Source organism: Trichosurus vulpecula, chromosome 8, assembly GCF_011100635.1.
Source record: "Trichosurus vulpecula isolate mTriVul1 chromosome 8, mTriVul1.pri, whole genome shotgun sequence".
Classification (NCBI taxonomy): domain Eukaryota; kingdom Metazoa; phylum Chordata; class Mammalia; order Diprotodontia; family Phalangeridae; genus Trichosurus; species Trichosurus vulpecula.
The window spans coordinates 115,815,111-115,840,484 of NC_050580.1; the positions used below are offsets into that span (position 1 = coordinate 115,815,111).

The 25,374-nt window shown below is 39.1% G+C and overlaps 2 protein-coding genes across 2 annotated transcripts in view; one reads left to right on the plus strand and one right to left on the minus strand.

Moving 5' to 3' along the window:
- Positions 1-21,978, minus strand: part of HDGFL3 (HDGF like 3) — an 84,749-nt gene extending 62,771 nt beyond the window's left edge. Inside the window, exon 1 of the mRNA XM_036737144.1 lies at positions 21,769-21,978. Within this exon, the coding sequence (XP_036593039.1) occupies positions 21,769-21,852 (84 nt within the window). The 5' untranslated portion in view covers positions 21,853-21,978. The remainder of the gene's footprint in view (positions 1-21,768) is intronic.
- LOC118829607 (ESX-1 secretion-associated protein EspB-like) lies at positions 21,878-23,056 on the plus strand. The gene is made up of 2 exons (XM_036736559.1): positions 21,878-22,401; positions 22,630-23,056. Exons 1-2 carry the CDS (start codon positions 21,878-21,880, stop codon positions 23,054-23,056), a joined length of 951 nt encoding a protein of 316 aa, XP_036592454.1.
- Positions 23,057-25,374: the final 2,318 nt, after the last annotated feature.

Consider the following 25,374-nt stretch of genomic DNA (forward strand, 5'->3'; position numbering starts at 1 on the left):
GAATTAAAGTTAAGTCTTACCCAAAAGGCAAAATAAAGGTTCATGATGGAGGCTGACAGGTTACAACACATTATAAATAAAAGATCCCATAGGAAAAGCACTATAAAGGATGTCGTCAAAGAAATGAATGATTGGAAAAAGCAGATGGCTAGCTACACAGTGAAAGCATGCTATGACCAGTAGAAAGTCTACATGATCCACTGGTATCCAAAAACAGTAAAAACTTGAGAGAGATCTCAGATACATGGGACCCTCAGTGGTGAACTTACAGAAGGACATGGATGAAAGTCAAATAGGATAGAGAGGCAATTCTAGGTTCATCATAGGGAATATATACATTGATGAGCTCACAGATCCAATGAAGTAAGAGGCAGAACAATATGGTAGAAAGAGCCCTGGATTGTGAGTTAGGATACGAGAACCAAGTTTGAATATTGGCTTTATCATTCACTGTGTGACAATGGGCAAGTCTTTACCCTCTCTGAACTTTAGTTTCCTTGTCTATAAAATCAATTAATCATTAAGCAGTTACTATGAGCCAGACTCTATGCTAGGTAATAAAGATATTTCATTGCTTTCCTCAAAAGGTAACTGTGAGGAAAGCACTTTAGGGTTTACAGAAAGCTAGTAAATATTATTACATTGCTTTCTATGTTCATTGAAATCCTATGCCTCTCTGAGCACTTAATTATACCGAACATACAACCAGGTATTACCAAAACTGCCTTTTCCATAAAATCTCACTGTTAACTCTGTCTGAACTCTTCCCAAAACTTAGCACACTCCCACTTCTGCTTCCTCATTCTTTCTTCATTTCAATGAACTACCAAAGAATAAAATTCTTTCCCCAAGTTTAGCAGTCCCCTCCCTATTCCCATCCCCCTCAACCCTATCTCTGCCCAATGCCCCACTCCAGATCTTCACAACTCTTTCATTGTATCCTATGGAAATCCTACTCTATAATTAACAAACTTCCTTTCATCTTAAACCTCTTTCTCACTCCTTCCACCTTCTGGCACTCATTGAGATCTAATTCTATTCTGATGACATTAAATGCCTGGGCACCCTTTCCAGAACTGCTAGCATTTTCACTCAAATCCCCAATATATGGTGGGGGTGGGGGGAGGAAGGGGGTGGGAGGTGAATGGAATGCTTCACTCCAACTCATCTGCACACTGGAATAACCATACTCTTGGTTTTGCCATCACTCACAAGTGTGTTCAAGAACTTTGAATTATCTTTATGTGATCATAAGCTTTTATCTTTCCATCTCTCCTTAGGCCTAACTCCTCCTAAACCTACTTTCTGTCCTCACTATGACCTCCATTGCTCCATCCTTTAGTATTACACAAGGCTTTCAGCCCTGCTCTAGCTATACTCTCCTCTTTTACTAATCTTGACCTTTTAGGAAACCAGTTAAACTCTATGTATTAACTGCTCTTGCATCCTTTCTTCTCTTGTCCTTTCATCAATCACACCTAGCCAAATCTCATCACTGAATTGGTTTTGGCACCTGCCTCCTTTCCTTCTATTCATTGAAATCACAAAACTAGCTGAGTCCAACACAAATTTATGCTACCTAATCTTAACTAGGTACTCACTACAGCAAGACAATCCTACTTACTCCTCCCCAATTGATTATTGATTCTCTATCCCACTTAAAACAATAGCTTTCCAAGCCTCTTCTTCTTTTCTCAAGCCTCTCATGTCATGCCTTCTCCTCATCCTCTGTGGTGTGGATCTCACCTCACATTTCACCAAAAAAAAATAAAATCATTCACTGAGGCTTCCTCTTCTTTCCTCCCATTAATCTTACATCCTTGTAACAAATCATACCCCACCCCCCCACCATTTCCTCCTTCATTCAAATCTCCAATAATGAGGTGACCCTTCTGTTTGCAAAGGGCAGCCCCTCTATACATACCCTTGATCCCATCCCTTCTGCCTTCTGCAACAGACTGCCCCACCATCACCCCTACTCTCTAATCCTTGATCTCAGTTAATAAACTTTTATTAAGTGCCTACTATGTGCCAGGCACTATGCTAAGAACTGGTGATACAAATATGAAAAAGAAAGAGAGTCCTTACCCTAAAGGAGTTTATAATTTAATGAGAGAAGACAACACACAAAAAGACATTGAAAACCAAGGTGGGGAGGGCTGGGAAATAAGCACAGGGAAATGCTAGAGTTCATTCCAAGGTGTGCAAGCAAAGAGGATTCAGTCTTGCAGGATGAAAAATTTCTCAATAGGGAGTTTTCCTAGTCCAAGGAGTGCAAGCTGGTGAGAAATGAAGAGATATTTGGTCTAGAAGTACTCTTTAAATGGAGGCTTTGGGAGGAGTTCTTTACTCTACCTTCCAGCCTTCCAATCAGAGCAGCAGAGGGTGCCAAAGGTACTAGTGAAGAGTGAATACCAAAGCAGATGCAATCTCACAGGATGATGAGTTTCCTTATGTCTTCATGGGGGCATGTGGAGTCTAGTCCAAGGAGTACAAGCTGGTAAGAAATGAATCTCTCTGTATCTACCAGTTCCTTTCTTGTTGCCTATAAACACGTCCATGCTAGATCTTACCATGACCACCAGTTATGTCCAATATTTCTCCTCTTTTCAGCTAAACTCTTTGAAAAAGCAGGCTACAATTGGTGCCTACATTTTTTTCTCCCCTCTCTCAATTTTAAACTCTGCAATCTGGCTTCTGACCTCATCATTCAGTTGAAATGACATACTCCAAAATTATCAATGATCTCTTAATTGCCCTCCTCTATGTTACCATCCTTCTAGACCTGTGAATAGCATTTGATATTGTTGACTACCTTCTCTTGGACACACTCGCTTCTCTGTGCTTTTAATGACTGCTCTCTTTTGGTTCTGTTCTTAATTGTCTGATCACTCCTCAATCTCTTTTGCTAGATCTTCATCCATGTCACCCTCACTAACTGTGGGTGCTCCCCAGGGCTCTGTCCTGGGTCTACCTTCTTTTCTATCTATTCTCTCTCACTTGGTGATCTCATAAGTTTCCATAGGTTCGATTATCATCATTATGTATCAGATTTACAACATAGGTGACATCCTTTATCTCATTCATTACACAGAGTCAGTCAGTTGCCAAATCTTGGACTTCTTTCCCCCTGCAACATTTCTGACTTCTGTCTTCTCACCACTCACATAATCACCATCTTATTTCAGGACCTCATCACCTCCCACCTAGACTTTGGTAATAGCCTTCTAATTGCTCCTCTCCCTCAAGTTTCTTCCTACAGCTGCCAGAGTGATGTTGCTAAGGTATATTTTTGACCTGGTAATACCTCTTCCCCAATAGCTTCAGTAGCTCTCTATTACCTTCCAGATCAAAAATAAAATCAAAATATAAAATTTGTTTGGCATTTAAAGTTCTTCAGAACCTCAATCCTTCCTACCTTTCTAGTCTTCTTATTTTCTACCCCCTTCCACACACTCTACAAGCTAGCTGTAAATTGCATTAAGGGGGCAACTACCTTCCTCCATTATGAGAATGATATTTCCTAGTACATCCTCTTCTATTTCTGCATGCAAAATGTAATCTTAGTTAAGCTGCTCGTCAGAGGGCAGATGTACAAATGTGGACAGAAATTCATTTTTTTCCATAGCTGTCTCAATGGAAAGGTCTAGAACCTAATTCTAATGGTACCGAAGGTATGCCTGAAATAAAAACACAATAAAACAAAACAATCTAAGGAATCCCTAGGATTTGATCTGATATATCCAGAACTCTGGAGTTCTTCTCAAGTCTGCCCTGACCCAAACACAGGAGTTTCCCATGGTTCTTATTAATGATTATTTCAGCTGATCAACATGGATTTCTAGCACATTAGATTAATCTATTTTTTTAAAAAAGGTAATGTGTTAAATAGACAACTCTGATCACAAGAAGATTCAATACAGTAACAGCTCAGTTACATGGGTTAATAATTTTTAGTTACACAGTGAAAGCGCTGAAGGCAAAATAGACTTGTATAGACCATATAAACTTCTAGTCAGAACTCTTTCCAATATAAACAACTCTACCAATTTGCCTCTTACGTATTTTAAATTATATAGCACTTGGTATCAACCAAATCTTCAATTTAGCGACCAGACCAGCAACTAAAGTATCAGCATCTTTGAAAGAAACCACACAAAAATATAAAATTACTTATCTGATGTTTAAACAGAATAAGCCTGGAAGGAAAAAAATTATCATTCTCTAAAACCACAGAAGGGGGGGGGAATACTTCAGAAATCCTTGAAACATGACAGGTTTGGGTGGTTTTTTTAAGTGGGATATTCTAGAGGTAATTCTGAAAAAAAATGGCTAATTCAGCAATACTCAAGAATAATCAGCTTTGATGATGAAGTAATAAAAATGTAATTATAAATCCCTAATCACAATAAACTTAGAACAGAAGTGGATGAAGCAACATAGGACATAGAATAAGGAAACCAGATCTCAAATCAGGATATGAATCTCTCTGTTTGAATCAAAACTCTGAGACATACTACCTATGTGACCTCAGGTTAGTCACTCTTCTCTCTTGCCTCAGTTTCCTCATCTGTAAAATGAGATTAGACTATGATCCCTAAAATAACTCTCAGGTCTAAAATGCCAAGAATTTATACTCTAGATGAAAAAATGGTTCCACTTCACAGGATAAGAGATAGCACTGGAAAGGACTTTATAGGGCTGTTTCACTCTCCTCATTTTACAGGTGAGGAAACCAAGGTACAAGGAGATGAAATGACTTGTCCAGCAAAGCTAGTTAATGGGAGATAAGAGCAACATGTTCTGACTCCCAGAGCAATATTCTTTCTACCACATATCACTGCTCCAAAAAGCTCTAAGGCTGACATCAAGGAAGATAGAAAATTTTAAAAATTCCTGTGGAATGAAAGTTTAGTGGGTTAATAAACTAGTCTGTACCACCTAGATAAGAAAGGCATTAACACATGTCTTTTTTCCATTCCTGCTTTATGTTCATTGGTAATTATGATTAATAAAAAGAATCTTTCAGAGCAATTTCTGAAAATTATTTTTTAATGTCTTTGTTCAAGCAGGCAACTTTTGAGTGCAAGATAGATCATCATATATTGTTGGATTATGGGAACTCCTGATCTCCAGGTTCAGTGGGATTTCTTGTTTAGGTGTGCCAAGATTTTTATTTTATGTGAAAAAGTATAAAATAATTGAAATAGGAAACCACGTCTTCCCTGGATCTTCTATAACTGTTGCTTCCTGACCCCTTAATGTGACTTTTCCTAAAGGCCAATCCTTAGCCATCTCTATGCTCTCTTTTTATATTTTCCCTCTTGTAAACTTTTTAAAAATTCCCTGGTTGTTAACTACCCTGACAAAAGCATTTAGTTTTATGGCTCTCTAATGCACTTAACTATAATAGACACTATTAAACAATATGTCTTATTTAAACTTTGTATATATTTCCCTAGCTCCTAGCATAGTGCTCTGTACATAGTAAATATGTGGTTACATACATCGCCTGATCCTTTTACAGTTAAATATTTTCCATGATCCTGCCACTGGCCCCATTAAAAATAACAAATGGATAGAGCCATATTCCACAGTTGTTTTGCCTTTGCCACACCAACCATTTCTCTGCAGAGCACTTTTTTAATTTTAGCAACTAAAGCAACCACTAGAGATCCCCCTACAATACATAAACATATACGTATATATATGCATGTGTGTATGTATACATATTATATATTATTAGATATAACAGACCATATATATGTTATATAATATAGCATAATTTAATAAATGTATATTCTAATAATATGTCATGTACAACAGATTATATAGTGTATCATGTAATGTATACATTATATACAGTATATATTATATAATATATATGATATCTATTTTACTTCTCTCACAGACTATACTGTTATGCTGTTACTGTATCTTTAAAAGCCAAATGGAATGTTGTGGAAAAAATCAGGTTATGCTAGAAGTCAGTTGAAAAAAATGTCTTGCTATGAGTTTTCTTCCAATGGAGTTGTGGATTGTGTGTATGTACTTCGTCCTTTGAGGATTCATGAGGAATGTGTGGAGAGGACAGAGTAGAAGATGACAAACTTTTTCATTGTCAGAACTGTCTTAATTGGTCTGTTATAAAGAAAATTCTATTAAGAGTTTATATGGAGCTGGTAAGTATATTATATTATGGAAATACTCTCCTATTATGACTGTTGAGGAAAAAGAAAAAAGAAGTGAACCAGCTTATTTTCTGAGTGAGTAAATTTAGCCCTTACTTTAGGGAGAAATATGAAGAAGATTCTTAAATCAGTATCTAAAGTTAATTGAATGGTAAAATTGTATTTCTCTAAGTGGAGTCATCTACTGTCATACTGAGGGTTTGAGATAAACCTAACTGTGAACATTCTCATAGCCAAAATATTATAAAGAATTGTCTGTTTTTGTTATTGGATTTATTGCTAATAAATTCTATACGAGTACTATTGGAAAAGGGGATTTTCCAGGTCATTCAATAAATAATACTGAATGAACTGGCGTGCAGATTTGAGTCAACTGGTCAATGAGAAAAAGTTGCAATTTTACTAATAAAAACTATCCAATTAACTCCCTAGGTTGCTTTAGAGCTCAAAATGATAAAACTTAAATATAGCAATAAGTCAAGTGGCAAGCTGAAGGGTTACAGACAAGTGAGTATTAACCCCCATCTAACGTGTGTGTGTGTGTGTGTGTGTGTGTGTGTGTGTGTGAGAGAGAGAGAGAGAGAGAGAGAGTGAGAGAGAGAGAAGAGAGGAGAGAGGGAGGGAAAGAGGAGAGAGAGAGGGAGGGAAAGGGGGGGAAGGAGGGAGAGAGAGACAGAGAGAGAGAGAGAGAGACAGAGAGAGAGAGAGACAGAGAGACAGAGACGGGGGGGGGGAGGGAGGGAGGAAAGAAGGGAAGGGGAGGGGGGGAGGGAGAGAGGGGGAGAGAGAGAGACAGAGAGAGAGAGAGAGAGAGAGAGAGAGAGAGAGAGAGAGAGAGAGAGAGAGAGAGAGAGAAATGGGTTATATGAAAGTTTTATTGATATAGTAAATTAACTACTTAGTAGGACCAATAATAATTACTGTCAGTAATAACACTGCTATAATATCTCAATGATCAGAATGATCCATGGTATGACTACATATAAATCTCTTTGATGCCAACATATTTCCAACTATTTAATAAACTATTTTTTTCAAGAAAATGCAGCTTTTTGTAATATGTCAATTGGAAAACTAGATGTGACAAGCAAAAATGCATTTATGAAAGTTTATACAAACTTTTAAACCTCCACCAACATTAATGTTAGGTTCTTTCATTATTCTATATAACTGCTGTACCCAATAGGAGCAAGAAATTATGAAATAAAAATTAACATATAAATCCACTGAGAAGGAAATACTGAAATAAGTGGTACATTCTAGATACCTGGATGCCTTTAACCTCACAGGGACTTGATCATGTTTAACCCCACAGAGTAACTGTGGAACTGTTAACCCCACAGAATTTCCTTGTCTATCTGGCAACCTTCTGGACTTAGAGACAATATACTAAGCAAAACCAAGATATCCCTGTGGATCCTGAGGTCTAACAGTGTGGTGTTCCAGTAAGCATGTGGTAATTGCAGGTGCTAAATATCTGGAGCTTATTACCCCAAGAGGATGTATATTTGTTGCATATAAAAGGTATCAATAAAGGTTTGGATAAATTCATGGATGACAGATCCATAAAATGTAATTAAGGAGAATTTAGAGGTGTTTGTTCATTTTCCTAATTATTTAAGGTCAATGGAAACAGTGGGTTCCTTGCTCCAACCAAATATGGATTTTTATGTTCTCGTGGCATTAACATCAGGCTAAAAGTTGAGTGGTTTCAAACATCTCTGAGTGTGGGCGTGTGTATTTCACTGGAAAATGGTGTGATGAAAATATGCCAAGACCAAATGTGAGAACTAATCACATTACAGACCTCAATTACTTCTTATATATGCACATGAAGCATAAATCTATTTGTTGCCATTTGGTTCTAGTGTAGATGTCCATGAAACTAGACTGAAACAAACCAATAAGTACCTCATTCCAAAGTTAAAGCAAAGTACTTTATAAAATGATTTGCTTAATCTCACATTACCTAAGAGAGGATCAATTATCAATTTTTTTCAAAATCCTAAGTCTCATTGGGCAAGTCAGTGTGACAGCTAGAAATGAGAACTCATTATTTATTAACCCAGTACTCACTCTACTTGTATGTCTCACCAAATAGCAAATTAATTGAAAAGAACTTATTACACTGTTTCTTCTGTATATAAAAGGGATTAGCAATCTCTCCAAAATTATAAGATATTTTAACTAACATATTTTATTCCAATGGTAAGGACACAAGAAATAAAGGTCACTAGCTGGTACCAGGAGATCTGATTATTTCACTATTTTGAGTTAGAAATGTCACCCCTTGTAATTTATTTTCCCTTCAAATCTTTTTGGAATATTTGGTAAAATAAAATTTAAAATTGACCACTACTGCTGAACTTAACAGTTTAACCCCCTTTCATGTCAACATGAAAACTAAAATGTTATTAACTTAGAGCCAAAGTCAGAATTCTCTAGTTCCCCTTACATACTCACAACCTTTGAATTATCTTTGACTTCCACATTTTGGAAGTTGAATATTCCAACCTTTACATAGTTTCATAGAGTTCTATGACAGATTCAAAGGATCTGATCTGGAGCTTGTGCTTTGGGGTGGGAACTAGGAGGTTCATTCAAAGACCCTTTTTGTGTTCTCAGACACTCTCAGAGTGTAAAGAAAGGGCTAGGACACATTATAGATTTCCAGACTTTCAGCAATCTTTTCCCAAACTCTCAATTCTTTTATGATCAGAAATGCCTCCAATGAAATGTAAGTTCAGGGATCAGGATGCCAGCCAGTAAACAAGTTATAGGGAGATAAGCCTCCTGCACAGTCAAATAAAATCAATAAATTGAAAAGTATTTACTGAATACCTACTATGTGTCAAACCCTGTTGAGAAGTAGACTTGGTTCTTATTGGATAACTATTAACAAATAATTGCTAACAAAAATCATGTCTTTTGTTTGCATATGGTTTTAAAAGTATTTTCACAAATATATTCTTTTATTTCATGTCTATACATACACATACACCACTAGAAGCTACAAAGGACAAATTTCTTTTCTAGCTTAGAAAGCTAATAGAGATACATGGCAATTCTTCACAAACTTACGGTGTGACTTAACACCCTCTTATACATGACCTCTAAGGCCTTTTTCAACTCCCAAGTTTCTATGGTCTAAGCAACTATGGATGACCTAAGGGGTCTTTGCAGGTTGCTTAATTTTAAATTGCTGTTTTAAAATCTTGCTACTGACAAATCTTTATTAGAAGGCACAAAATAAACCTTTGAGAAATGTTGTATTATACGAATTATTCACCCCAATAAAAATTCTGTTACATTATAGAAAACTTGGCAGTGGACATTAAGCCAGGGTATGCAAATTTATCCTGATGCATGTGTAATATTAATTCAAATTTATATTGCACTTTAGGATTTGCAAAGCATATTCTTCACAACAATTCTGTGAGGTAAACATTGCAAGCATTATTCTCTTTTCACAGATGAAGAAATTGAGGTTATGACTTTTTCACAGTCATACAAATAATAAGTATCAGAATTCAGATTTGAACCTCAGTCTCTCCTGACTCCAAGTCAAAAAACTTTTTCCATTATATCAATCTGTATACCTATTGTCTGGACCAGGGATCTCCAAAGTGGGGGCTGAGGCATTATGCCAAGAGGACTGTGACTTGACTCTAAGGGATGCGTGATCAACCAATTAAATAGGGGAATGTGCATTTCATCCAACCCTTCCCTCATAGTCAATCATGGGGTTGTCTCTAACACAACTATAACACCCCCCTTTAACACTCTTGCATTCAGCTTCCTCCCATGGCTGGCCTTTTATTGCTGCTCGTGGCATGGGTCCCTCAGGGTGGGAAGGATATAACTTAATGTGACCCAGTTATTCAGCCAAATTTTCACTACAGTCCTCATCCCAAGAATCACTACACACTGCTCCCCAGTCACTACCAATGAGCTCTGCGCTACAGAGAAGTGAACAATGAGTCAATTCCCCTTATCCTCCCCCACCTTAGTTTTCAATGGGAAAGAGTGAACAGTACAGGATAAAGAGGCATAAATGAGTTGAAATTACGTAATCTTTCCCCCCAAACCCTTTCCTCTTCCAAATTTCTCTATTTCTGTGGACAGTGCTACCATTCTTCCAGTGCCCCAAGGTTCAAGTCTCCTTAATCTAGACACTTCGATCAAAAAATTCTCTCCTACTACCCACCCCTTCCTTGTCCCTCTCCATAGAGGTTTTTGATTCATACTTTATTGAGAAAACAGGGTCCATTTGCCTTGAGCATTCTACATGTCAAAACTTTTTGTGCCCTTGACCTCATCCTCTTCCATGTCCTTTGGCAGCTTGTACTCTCAATTATCCTTTCTCTAATATTTAATTTTGCCTTCTCTACTGGATCTCCCTGCTACCTATAGATATTCCCAGGTCTCCCCATCCTTAAATATCTACTTTCAATCCTACTATCCTCTGAAGAAATCATCCTATATCTCACCGAACCCTAGACCTCTTTACTCAATGAAACTGCTCTCTCCAAGGTAACCAATGCTCTCTTAGTTGCTAATGCTGATGGCCTTCCTATTTTGGCCTTCTGAACCTCTCTGCAACATCTGACATAGAGTATTCTCTTCTATCTGGTTTTCCTGACACCTGTCTGTCCAATCCTTCTCAATCTTTATCTAAGTCATTACCTGCATACTATACCCCAATTCTGGATGGATTCTAAGCTTCTATTCTGGTTCCTCTTCACCTCTCTCTCTATCCTTTATTCTCAGTGATCTAATCTGATTCCACTGATTTAACTATAAATCTCTGTACAAATGACTCCCAGAGCAACATAGCTAGCCTTTCTCCTGAGGTCCAAACACTCATTACCAACTCCCTATTGAACATTTCCAACTGAATATCCAACCATCATCTCAAACTCAATAAGATCAAAATAAAACTCATTATCTTCTTCCCTGCCAAACTCACTCCTTTTCTTAACTTCTCTATCTGTGTTGCAGGTACTACACTACCATTCTTCGAGTCACATCAGTTCACAACTCCTGAGTCTTCCTCAAATCTTCCTCTTCCCTCACCCTTCACATCCAATAGATTGCCAAGTGTTGCCAATTCTACCTCCACAACATTTCTCAAACCCATCCCTTTCCACTTGCGTGCCAATCACCTTACCTTAGGCTCTTATCACCTCTGATTACTAATTGCTATCCTTGACTCCAGACTCTCTTTTCTCTAGTAGATCTTCAACACAGCTGCAAACTGATATTCCTAAAGCATAAGTCTATTTTGTCACTCTCCTACTCAGGAAACTTGAGTAGCTCTCTATTGCTTCTATGATAAAATACAAATTCCTCGTTTAGTATTTAGTCCTTCATGGTCTGATACCAGCTGACTTTTCCTGGCTTATAGCACATCATTCTATTTCATTCATCCTCCATTCCTGCCAAACCTACCTACTTATAAGGCCCCCGCAAATGACATTCAATTTCCCCCCTCTAGCCTTTGCGTAGGCTGTGCCCTGTCATAAGAATATATTCCCTCCTTCCCTTTACCTCTCAGAATCCCTACTCAAGAACGAGGTATTTCCCTATCCTTCCCAGTTGTTAAAGACACCACTCTGAAGTTACTTTGTCTAAACTTTGTATATAGTCTGTATTTACTTTTCTGTACACATGTTATTTCATTCCCCAAATAAAAGTTCTTTGAGGAAAGTACTAATACACTTTTGTCTTTGTGTATATAGCACCTAGCAAAATGTTTGGTTGAATGGGTGGGGAGCCAGCTTGGTTCCCCAGTAAAGTTTCTACCTGGTAAAGTGCTACTTGGAGACAGTTGGCCTAAACAATAGTCAGAGAACTCTGGAGCTGGAAGGAACCTTAGAAGTCATCTCGTTCCATTTCCTTGTGAAGAAACTTGAGGTTCAGAGCAATTTAAATGATTTTATTCAGTTTATACATTTAGCAATTACAAGAAATGGATTTATAATCAAGATATCCTGATTTACAGTAAAGTATCTGTGCAAATAGAAGACAACTTTCTTTACTAACATTCAGAAGTATTGGCCTCTTCATTTAATTAGCTTTTCCTCTGTGGTATTCTCTTAATTTTCTAATAGGATTGATATTTTCTATGGAGTCACATTAACCTTAAAATAACATGTGAAGAGAAGAAATAACTATATCCTTTTGGTATAAATTTATACTACATGAAGCAATACACTTTCCAGATGTCACACACTTAAGAGAGCTGTAGTTCCTGGGATATGCTATTGAACACAAACATGGAATATAGCTCCACAGAACTGAAATACAAGTTGGTGAATTCCAGTGGCCAATAGGACAAAACTGGGAAATAAATGACCTACCAGTCCCTGAATAAATATACTATAATTCCTTGGGAAAAAGGAATCCATACCCCAGGATACTCATACAATAGAGGTGGAGAGGGCTTAGAATCTGCTGCTACCTGAAAAAAAACTTTATAACTATAGCAATTTCAGTGATAGGACAGCAAAATGGAATTCTAAAGAGAGGGCTTTGTTCTTTGTTGACATATAAAGAATTAACTCCTAAGTAATCCTCTGTACTTCAATTATGGTCAATTCAATAACAAAAATTCAAATGAACAAGTTTCATGCCCTAAAAAAGAAAAGTCCCCTGTTCTAACAGTTTAGAATTGGATGTTACCACTTTAAGTGACTTGCCCAAGGACACATAGATAATAAGTGGTAGAGTCAGGATTCAAATCCAGGTCCTTTGAATACAAATTTAGTGCTTTTTCCAGTTTGCTGTGTCTAGAAAAGAAAAAAGTTCCTCTCATTAGAGATTGTGTAAGCATTTACATATTTTAATAATTCAATTATTATAGTATATTTTGCAAGATCACAGGATCTCAAGAGTTAGGAACTCAGAGTGCATCTAGTACAACTTTTATCTGTAAAGCAATCCTCTCTGTGACATCCAGCAAATGGCCACCCAGCCTTCACAAGAAGATCTTTAATGAGGGGCAACCCATTGCTTCCCAAGGAACCTTGGGGACAACTCTAAATGTTAAGAGTGCTTTCCTTGTGTTGAGCCTAAAATGACTTTCTGTAACTTAAATCCTTTTTTTCCCTAGTGCTATCCTCTGGGGCAGAACAGAATAATGTGATTCCCTCTTCCACGTAATAGCCTTATAAATACTTTGAAGCCACTCTCAAGTCTTCTTTTCCCTAGGTAAAACATTTCCAATTCCTTCAGCAAATTCTTGACATAGTTTCTAGGTCTTAGAGGCAGATATAAGTAAGGTAAATAATAATGCAGTATCCAGAAAATAGAACGGCATATGGGCAAAGACTGAAAGGAATAGTGAAAAGATTAATATTGTCGTATCCAAGAAAACTAGAAGGAAAGGAGATGCTGAAAGAGTAAATTAAAGTTCTAGAGCAGACAAGACAGGAAAGGAAGAAGGTTGGCAATACTGAGAATAAGGGAGAAAAGCACTTAGAACTGCCAAATTTGGTAACAAAAAAGCATCATAAAAGTCTTTTATTTTAACACACTTGTGAGAAGCCCAGAAAAATGTGAAACAACTTCATTAAGGTCTCAGGGGAAAGCTATTAAGATAAAAATCCATTACCATCAAGTAATGAATTACAGCACCATAAAACTTTTCTTCCTTTAAAACAAATTATATACAAATGTATTTCACATAATTTTAAAATTTTGAAAATTTAAATGCAGAACACTAAAATTTTTTAAGTATATTCTTAGTTTAAATTTAAAACCAAATACTTCTGTAGGCATAGCAGAGTGACATCAATACAAATGACATCACAAAATTAAAACTAAATATATCTTAATAGATAAGAATTACTAAGTTACTCATGTGAAAATCATTTTTGACTCAGCTTTCTCTGTATACTTGGATTATCATGTAAGAGTAAAACCAGCACCAAATTAGAATAATTTAAACAAGCTATCAATGAAAAAGGGAAATAGATAAAGGAAAAGACACTGACACTATCAACATTTCCTACAAAGTTTATATAAATAATACAGGTGCAACATGGGAAGGCCAACAAAGCCTAGGAACCATCACAGCTTGCAAACACTTTATTTCCTAGCCAAGCAGAGGCATATGGCAGCCAAAGGGAACACAGGTTTAGGATATGAACTCATTTGAAAAATCTTGAGTAGAATGGAAAAAGATGATGAACAATATCAGCTCAAAAAACAGCAAGAAGAAGTGAAAGGAAAAGCAAGTTTACAATTGAAACAAATTATCCAGAGAGCACTTAAGGATGAAACTAGAAGGATGATAAAACACATAGAAAGTAGAAAATATGTGTCTGGATTTTAATAACAAACTATTTTCTCCATCAATGACAGTGAAAATATCATATATGCATTCTAACCATTAATGTGCTATATAAGAAAGTGGAAATATCACTAAAGAAAACAAAGAAGTGATGAGCAGCTAGATCAGACAGAGGACATCTGTGCTTGAGACTTCACTAGTATTCTCAAGATATCTGTGAGATGTGTATAACCTGTATCAGACTGCCTAACATCTCAGGGAGGCAGAAAAGGGAAGGAGAGGGACAGAATTTGGAACATAAAATTTAAAAAAAGATGATGAATGTAAAAAGTTGTTTTATATGTAACTGAGGAAAAAATAAAATCTTTTTTTAAAAAAAGATATCTGTGAGTGGGAAAGATATCAAACTATTGAAAAAAAAGTACAGACACAATTAATACCAAAAAGGGAGATAAAAAGGTAAGAATTACCATTCCATATCCTACATTTTCGTTCTTACGAAATCATTGAGAATAATTTACATCTGTATCAAGGGCATCCTTGATGAAAATATGAGAAGAGAATTGGTAGATTTCATAAATGATATTCTAAAGCAGACTATAACTTCAGTCATAAAATAGGCTGAAAGTTATGGAGAATCCAAGATCTCACTATGCTTACTGTTTGCTGACTATATAAAAAGCATTTTACTCAGAGGAAAATATGTTTTCCTAAAGCCTTCTCTCCAACAAGGTGTTTCTCATGAATAAGTTAAGATCATAAATGATTACTAGACAGAATCAACAACAGAGAGAACCTTGATGATCTTCTGATTATCACTATCAAATGCGGTATACAAGAGATGTATATTTGCCAAAGGTGTTTCCAACATGTCCAGGGCAAAATTCAAATGGAAGAGAATTCTTATGGATGATGAGGTCCTCCAGATGTTGCAGTTTTCAGATGACATTGGATAGATTGCATCAAGCCCCAGAACACTGCAGTCTCTTAAATAAGATCCAGAAATGACTCAGAGTTTGACCTGTCTACATGAGAAAGCCCAAATGTATGAATAATGCCTATTGTCTAGACTATGACATGAACTGGGATGGAGAGCCCATAAAGCATGTGCATCAGGTATGTTCACATGTTTGTGCATGTATATGTATACATGTATGTATATATACATGTGAAGGTAGCACAGTGGTTAGGATAGAGAACTGGTCTTGGAGTCAGGAAAATCTGAGTTCAAATCTGGCCACAGACAGTTACTAGCTGTGTGACCGTGGGCAAGTCACTTCACATCTGTTTGTCTCAATTTCCTCATCTGTAAAATGGGTACCTCCCAGGGTTTTTTTGTGAGGATCAAATGAGATAATGTTTGTAAAGTGCTTAACACATATCTATTTCTATATTTATGTTACTATCTATAGATATGACATTACAAATGGACATTGTGTTGAGGCTTGAACTGGAGAAGTGAAGCAGCCTGGTTTGCCTTAAGGAAACTACGCAAGTGCTTTTAATAACCCAAAATGTTTCCCTTAAAAAAATCCTTTTTTTAAAAACACAAATATTCTCCTAATAATGCTACATGGATACAAAACATGAACTACCACAATCACTAAAGAATGAAAATTAATGTCACCCAAAAGTCAAAGGAGAGATATATGGCATATAAATAGGTTGCAATACAATACCAAGGAGGAACTAGATATGCAAAGAGTATCAAAGTTATCATCCAAGGGACACGTGACCAAAAAGGTGACAGAGGGAGAGAGATAATAGATGGACAGTTATATACTTGCTTGGTATCCATACAATGTCAAGAAAACAAGAGGAAGGCCCTGAGAATGCAAGCTAGAACTACCTTGGAGGCTTTACAAAAAGACACAGATCATAGTCACAGAAGATAAGATGGCAATAATGGGTTGCAATCTATGTTGATGTGGTTAGTACTCACATTGAGGAGATCACATAGAAATTAAGCCATCTGTTGTATTTAAAATCCAAAGCAATACAAAACCAAAAAATACAATACACTTAAGCTGGCAAAGGATTTCACAGAATATTGATTTTAAATACAGTTGTGACAAAGAGGGCAGGAAATATCCTGTCATAGGTAATTTATAGGTTAGGGATTTAATTTTTGTGTAACTGATGCGTTTTCATAGCATCAACATCCCCACAGTTAAATTATCACATTGACCTGGAAGACATATATGTATATGTGTATGTATGCATGTATATATATATACATATATATTTAGAGATACAAGCTTTTTAAATAAGGGAAGAAAAGACTTTGGAACCCCAATTTAGTCAGTTTTATGGGTCATAAAACCTAATTTAAAACACTTTGCTTTCCTTATCAAAACTGATTTTTATATTTGGAATTGAAATGAATATAATTTTTTGTTATCTCAAATTGTGAAAGTCACTATTTACACATATGTGTTTCCCAGTTCATCTGAATTATTTTACTTTTTCTCACTGAATTATTTGCAAGCCAGATTGGTTCTTCTGATTTAATAAATTGAATAAAATGAAGCTAATTGATGGTGACCATTACCAGATTCTTCCCTAAACTCTAAATTATCATAAGGTATTATCACTATTAGATTATCTCTATGACTCCTTCCAGCTCCAAGAAAACTATAAAACTTTGAACTATATTGTCCATTCCTTCAATAAATTCACATTCTGATGCCTCTTTGGCACCTTGAGTTCTCAAAGGTTATGCCAGGAGGACGGAAATTCTGACAGGTACTACCAAACTGGCCCAGACATGGACTGTGTGTCTGGCTTATGAACACCAGCCTAGCTAAATCCAGAATAACTCATCCCCAGAAGATTGACCATGAGTTGACTTTCATTCAGTCAAAGCAAGTCATAAAAAGACCTAAGACCCACAATCTACATTAGTAATGGAAGTATAGATCCTTGAAGAATTGAAGGAAGTATTCTATCCACTGAATAGCTTTCCAGAGAAGAATAAGAATCACTGACAGTAGTTACCCTTCTGAACACATACCATTCATGAGCTTGAGGCGTTTAAAATGCTGCACAGGGTACAGTAACTGTCTTTTTGTATGCTTACTGAGACGTTAGTACTTTTTACTGTCACCTTCTTCCCAGTAAGGTGAGTGACTGCAAACTAATGGTTTTCTGAGCACCAGACCCTAAGCTGCCCATTTGTTCAAAGACCATTAAAAAAGATGGTTCTTGCTATAGCTGGAAGAATACAAAAGATGACCTGCCTAAGGAGGATTTTGTATTAGTTTCAAGGTTCTCTTGTCTCTAGTCTAGTTCATTCTAACTCTGCTAGGCTAACTAGCTGCCTGGCTTTGACATTTTGATTTATTTGACTTCTGATTTCTACATAATCCTGGCTTCTGACTTTACTGGGAGAAGGTCAAAGCCAAAGGGTCTTTGACTCTCCACTACTACATCTCCTTCCCAATTCCCCCCTTCCCTGTTCTGGATTTTCTGTTCAGCATGATGTGTGTGTGTGTGATCTCTCCCTTGTGTTCCTAGCCCTAGCTTCCAGATCTGTGTATCCAATTAGAGAATGCCAGAATTGCAAAGAACCTGTGTGATTCTGCAATAAATCCTATCTACAACATGCTTCACAAGTGGTTATCTGGTCAATGCTTAAAGTTCTCTAGTGACTGGGGAATTCATAATTCTCTTTTGGGGCCAGTCAAATGATCAGGAAATACTTTCTTAAAGGTAGCCTAAATTTGTTTCCCTGTAACTTGCACCCACTGATCCTACTTCTACCCTTTTAGGCCAAAAAGAACAAGTTTAATCCCTCTTGACAGGACAACCCTTCAAATATTTAAAGAGTGCCATCATATCCTTACTAACTTTCTATGAGCCTTCAACTAATAGTAAGTCATATTTATGTAGGCTTAAAGGCTTGCAAGCAAAGCTTTCCTCACAAAATTCTTGTGCAAAATTTTCTTCACAAAAACCTTGTGAGGTAAGTAATATACATATTATTATCATTGTTTTACAGATTAGGGAACTGAGACTCAGGCTCCATCATGCCTAGTCTCATAGCTATTAAATATCTTAGATGAGATTTTAAAAATCAAGGTTCCTGATTCCAAGACCAGCATTCTAGCTATTCACTTTGACTCAACCTGCAGATCACTTGGAAAAGCTTTATGGAGTTTGGAAGCTAATGCATGACATCAAATTATCTTATATTACTTCCTTCAGTTTTGATATCCACAACAGTTTTATATGTTCAAACTGTTCATTCTTTATGCCAGATTTGACTAATTTTACAAATTCACTTTTTATGAGCTAAAATATAGTATCATAAATTCATAAATGCTCAGAATTCCCATGATAATTTGCGAAAAATCTGTCAAATGCAATTTCCTATTTATAAAATCCTTAATCAAATCATAACATCCAAGGTAATTCCCTATTCTACCTACAATTAGTATTTAAACAGTCTACTTTCTCTTCTGCTATTCTGTGAGAGTAGAGATTATGTGGGTGCACGGTTCTTTTTCAAGTTGTAAATTTTAATGTCTCTACCTATCTTGCTTTTTTCATCTCTTGCTCTCCTACAATTCACAACATTCAAAAGAAGATGGGAAATGCCCCTTTCCTTTTAGTCCTATATCAGGTATTTCTTTGTTGACTCTCAAACCTTCATCACTCAGTGTGACCCAGCTGCAGTGACACAAAGATGATGCAAATAGTTTTGCTTTCACTTTTGTGTTTAAGTATAACATTTATTTGTGAGCACTTAATAAAAGCTTCAGGAAGCTAATGCTGATGACAGATTCCCTGTATAAACACAGAGTTGCTGGAATGAATCACTTTTAGCATGGAACTTCTTATACTCTACATTCCACTTTAACAATACTCTTAGAATCCGATTATTATCATTTACTAAGCCTTCAGCACAAAGTACAGAACTTTTATTAAAGAACCAATTTCTACTCACAAGGTGCTTACACTGGAAGCATGGATGGATACAGATTGTTCCTTCCTACTTCTTCCCGCCACTGCCCCACCTCTTTTACCTGCTTGTTTAGTTTCCCAGTTTTCTTTTTTATTTCTGAAGAGAGCACCTATACTTTTCTTTAGGCTATCACTTTCCTGAAATTTATGATACACTCACCAAGACCAAATACTATACTAGGGATTATTTTCCTTGTGTCCATTTTTTCCATTTCACTCAGGACACTGACATCCTATAATAGGTGAGATGTGTAAGTTTTCTAGTGTTTATAACTTCTTACATCCACTTCCTGCATTATTTCTTTTTAGTTATTAGGGGACTATCTTTCTCTCCTAGGCCACACCATATGGAGGTGGGGGAGGGAGTTTACAAAGCAATCTTATTACAGAATAATTTTTATAATCATAGAGGAGAAAGATGATCACTAGCCCCAGTAAAATGGCATATAAGTTTTATGTGCAGGTCCCTTTTTGGCATCTAAGTTTTGCAATCCCTTTTCTCTACTTGAATGTAGGTTGCCCTCCTCTTGTGCTCCACAATAACACTTCTTACTCTCCTACTTTTTTCAGGGTTACCCATTTCATTCCCACCCTAACTTTTCTTTTTTTTTAAATCATTATGATTATCTGAATATTATAAAAAACAGTTCTAATGTGAACACAATTTTAAGCAGAGTTTATAGCCTCAATAAGGAAAGAACAAATGATTTTTGACACTACGCTACCCAAAATGAGTTAAGATAGGCATGAACATTATATTCTCCATTTTTATCTCAGTGATTTCTTCTATTCGGTATATTTCTAAAAATAAAAATCTTACAACCATCCTTTGTCCACTGATTATCTCTACTTCACTAGGTCTCTGTTAGGCCCTCCTTGATGTCATATCCTTTTCTGACGTGTATATTTTATTTCCTTGTTTTGCATTTTTCATTTGACTCTGACTTAGAATGTTTTATGGATCATATTTTCTAATTACAACTAACTTTCCCCATGTGCACTTTTTTTTTTATTAAGTTGACTAAGACTCCTTAACGCTCCTTTTCATTGTATTCCTGGTACAGGAATCAGTTGCAAATGATAAGACAGGACCAACTTTCAACTCATTAAAGCACACATGACACAGTCAGCATCAATCATTGTCACCTAATAGAACCAATCAAGTGGGAAAGCAATGAATATGTAATTCACTCAGATGCTTTCTAGAGAGAGAGCACTGGGCCAAAAACACATATACACAAATGATTATTGGAGTATACGGGTGACAAAAGTGAAGCATGGAAAGCCAACTTGCTGTATAGAATGGCTATAATAAACGAGGTAATAAATTGCTTATTGTGCTTTTTTTTTTTTTTACTCTGTGACAGTTTGCAAGCTTCCTGTTATTCAAGGCCAATTTAAAAGGAAAGATGAGAACAGAGCACTATGAACCCCCAAATACAAATCAGTAATCTAACTGACACATAGTACCACAACCTGTGCCCGGTGAAAATTCAACAAGTCTAGATTTTGAAGGGTGCATGGAAAGATAGATGGACGACTGCCAAGAAGCCCATATCTTCCTTTGGATTAACACCAGGGACATATTATTCCAAATATTTACCTAACTTGTTTAGAAATCCATTTGCACTGATCCTCACCTGCTCTGATGGCTGCCTAGAACCTGGGATATTTATGAACAACCCTGGAAAGAGTTGATGCTTCACAAACAGGCTTGTTTTACAGGCCTTGTTTTCTTCCCAAGTGTATTTCCCCAATCACCGGATACTTTCTGAAATAAGAGGCACCATTCGGGCCTGTGGCTGCTGCCGGTGTGTGGCAGATTTTGTGGGGAAGGGCAGTTGTTTTCTTCGGAAGCTGCTGGTGCACTTACAGAGACGGAAGAAAGGATGGCTGCCCTCCCTGCGGGGGGGGGGGGTGGTGAGAGGTGGGGAGGAGGAAAGGGAGAGGGGAAGATGGGGACGAGAAGGGTGCACCCCACAAGCATCAACCCCCAGCACTGCCAAGCCCTCCAACCGATGCCCTCCACCTCCATCGCCTTGCCTACAGAAAACGAGCCCCCCGCCCCAGCCCCTCTATCGGGGCTGGTGGAGGCTCGCAATCCTCAGACCGAGGACAGGGATTCATTCGTCTGGTTCCGGGTGCGAAGAGGCAGGGTGGGCGCGGGGGGCCGCGGGGACCGCGAAGGAGGGCAGGTGGGAGGGTGAGTGGGTAGGTGAGGGGGGTCCTTGCGGCCATAAAGAATGGGGAAAATGGTGGGCGAAGAGGCACGTTCCGCAGGGCCCCCGCCGGGCCCGCTCCCCGCTCCCTACTCACCCGGGCCGGCCAGTGCGGGTAGCCCTTCATCTTGGCGAACACCAGGTCCCCCGCCTTGTACTCGCGGGGCCGCGGACGCGCCATCCGGAGCCGCCTCTGCTTCCCCGAAATGTCGCCGCCGAAGATCCCCGGGGGGCCGCCCCCCTGCGGGCTGCGCCCCGCGCGTCCCCCCGGCCTCGGAGCCGGGACAGCGAGGGAAGCGACGGGGCGAGGCGGGGCCGGGGCCGGGGCCGGGAAGGGAAGCGGCTTCGGGGCGGCGGCGGCGGCGGCGGCGTTCGGCCGGGCGATGCCTCCTCTCTCCCCGGCGGCGGCGGCGGCGGCGGGAGCCTCGGCGATGGAGGGGGCGGGGAGCGGGGCGGGAGGACGAGGCGGGGGGAGGGGGACGGGGACCAGGCCCCGGCAAATCACAGCCCCCGACAGCGGGGGAGGGGACACAGCGGCCACCGCGCGGTCACCCCGCGGCGTCCAGGAGGGAGCGCGTCCCAGCGGCTCCGGGCTCCGCGGCTCTTCGCTCCTTCCTGGAGCTGCGGAGGCGAGCCCGCCTGCTGGTCACAGCCGCCGCGTCGCCCGCCTCATCCCCCCGCCGGCGGCGGCGGCGGGCCTCCCTCCCCAGCCCGGTGAGGGCGCGGATGGGTTCCGCTCTGAATTTCTCCTCGGGCAGCGGCCGCCAACACGATCTTATTATTGTTCTCCCTCGCCCTCAGCATCCCCCCTCCCACCCCACCCCCCAGCCCGCCGTCCTTTCCCCCTCCCCTCCCCTTCCCTCCTTCCCCCCACCCCCTCCCTCCCTCCTGCCCGCCCGCCCGCGCGCCCTGCGCCGCTGCTCCCGGCGTTTGCTGTCTTCGGCCGCTTAATTTCTAGGTACGCGGTCGCCTTACCCAGTGAAACCCGAGCGCCCCCCACCCCCACCAGCCGCTACTCATCAGGCCCCCTCCTCCCGCCTCCTCCTAGAACAGGAGCCCGAGCTGGGCTGGAGCGCCTACTCCGGAGCCAGCTAGCCGGAGCTCCTCTTTTGTTCTTGGTCCGAAGCTATCTCCCCAGCCAGCAGCCCAGCCCAGCCAATCGTTCACTGGGTCGCCCTAACACCCCACTCCCCACTCGCCCGTTGCCAACCGGCCCAGAGGGGGCACACCTCCAATCAACACCCGGCCCCTTCCACCAACACCCCTCTGGAGGACACCCCGTTTCTTCCAAGGAGGGCACCCCTTCTTCTCCTGCGCCATCCTTAATATCAAAATCGCAACACTGGGTCACACCCATGTCCCATCCAGCTGGTTTCGGCTGCTGACAGTGCATCAAAGGACATTCAGGAGTAGACCATCATGATCTCTCCAGGCTTTTATTTCCAAGGTTAGGGGGTGGACCCTAAACAGAATTAGCAGTAGGCAGGCTAATGAAGTAGAGGAATCAGCTCCTTGGGGCCTCTCCATCCCCTTTCAACATGTTGTGACCTACAGAGTCAGCGGGAGGGAGTCGGAGTCTGAACAGTGGTCCTAGCTCTTCCACTTACTAGCTACGTGACCTTGGGCAAATGAAAATCTTTTGGGGCTTTAGTCTCTTTTGCAAAACGTACTCGTATTTGTGGGCCTCCATTACATACATTACCTCGGAATCTTAAAATATTTGATCTCAAAATTTCCTTACTAGAAGGGGCCTTAAAGAGCATCTAGTTCAACTGCATTCAAGAACTTTGTCTGTGGGATGGGAAGGTCAAATGTCATCACCTCCAGCTTCACAGATGAGGCTTTTAAAGATTTGCCCAATGTCACTTATATTGCAAATGGCTAATGCCAAGACTAGAACCCAAGTCTTCAAACATAACTCCCTGCCTAGTTTTCTAATTCGCCCATCACAACATTGTAGTGAAGCTCAAATGAGATAATCCATCCGTGAAAGCAGGTTGGGTTTGTTTTTGTTTTTTTTTAGAGATTGCTATTATTTCTTTGTATTTCCTTTTGGGCACCTACCTTACCTATATGTTCAGTGCTCTCAGGCTGCCCGAAGAATACCACTGCAGTGCCCTTTGGGGGCTACCCCAAATCTTTCCCTCTTCCTTAGTCCTGTCTTTTATAAAATCCCCTTGAAATACTTCTAGTTGGTTGACTTGTTGGTTATAGTTAGTATGATAAATTAATTAAAGTTAGGGTGGGAACTGGTTTATTAAAATGGCTTAAAATCATCTTGGAGTTAGAAAGGAATCTAAAGGTCATTTAGTGCAACCTTCCATCCAATGATGAAATTCCCCTTCACACTCCTCTTTATAACACCAAGCCTCTGAACCTTATAGGTGGTGATGGTGAGCATCCCATTCTAATGTTGGACAGCTCCAAGTATTAGACTGTTCTTCCTTATGTTGATTCAAAAATTGGCTCTCTGTAGCTTTCTGATCACTACTAAATGAAGGTGGAATCAGAGAGATGAAAGGGATTTCAGGGGACATCTGGTCCAACATGTAGCTGACAAAAATCCCCTCTACAACATTCCCAATAAATGGTTCCTTTTACCTCTATTTGAAGACTTTAAGTGAAGAGAACTCACTACCTTATGAGACAACCTACTGCATTTTGGGCTAACTCTAATTGTTAAGAAGTTTTTCCTCACATGAACCCTAAATCTACTTCTCTGAAACTGCTACCCACTGCTTCCCTCTCTGCCATCTAGGGTCAAGAAAAAAATGAATCTACTCTCTTTCCTATGACAGCCCTTCAAATATGTGAAATCAGCTATCATAATAACATATCACATTTTCATATATCACAACAACCACTTAGGCAGGAGGTAGTACAAATACTACTATCTCTATTTTACAAATGAGAAAACTGAGAATCTGATAAGCCCAGAAATTGTCAAGACCACTATCAAGCACAACCTTCCTGAGTCTTCTCTTCAGCTCTTTTCATTTGACAGAGTTTCCAAAATATTCACTTTTTGGCTGTCCTTCTATGGATGCACTCCAGCATGTCAATGTCCCTCTTAAAATATAATGCCTACATCTAGACAAAGTGTTCCTTGTTTTACATTTATCTACTTTATTTAACACTAATTTTTAAAAATTTTGAGTTCCAAATTCTCTCCCTCCAGCCCCTTCCCCACCCATTGAGAAAGCAAGAAATGTGATATCAATTATACATAGACATAGTATTCTAAATGTGTACTTAATGCATCACCCTTCCTACATTTAACAGGTCCTCAATACCTCAGAAACTAATGTCTTTCTGGGCAACACGGCATGGCATGTGGAGGGACACTCTTTAGGCATTGTCAATTAGCATTGCCAATATTCCTCAAATCACAAACACTTACTTTTAATAATGGTCCTGAATAGAAGCACTACTGGACTAACTAAAAGACGTGAGTTATAATCTTGGCTTTGTCATTTCTCAGTCATGTGACCTTAGGTAAATCACCTAATATCTCTCCTCATTTATACGGTAAGGAAGATAGCAACAACTGCCATGTTTACCTCATGGATTTATCACAAGGATCAAATGAGATAAGATACATGAAATGCTTTGTAAACTGTAAAACTCTAGATTAGTATCATTAGCAAAGAGATAAATAACTCACTTAGGACCTATTACTCATAACTTTATCTGAGTCTTTTTT

Coding starts and splice junctions, on each gene's coding strand:
- LOC118829607 (XM_036736559.1), top strand. CDS start 21,878: ATGTCGCCGCCGAAGATCCCCGGGGGGCCGCCCCCCTGCGGGCTGCGC. Junction 22,402..22,629: donor CCCGGTGAGGGCGCGGATGG/GTTCCGCTCTGA, acceptor CTTAATTTCTAG/GTACGCGGTCGCCTTACCCA.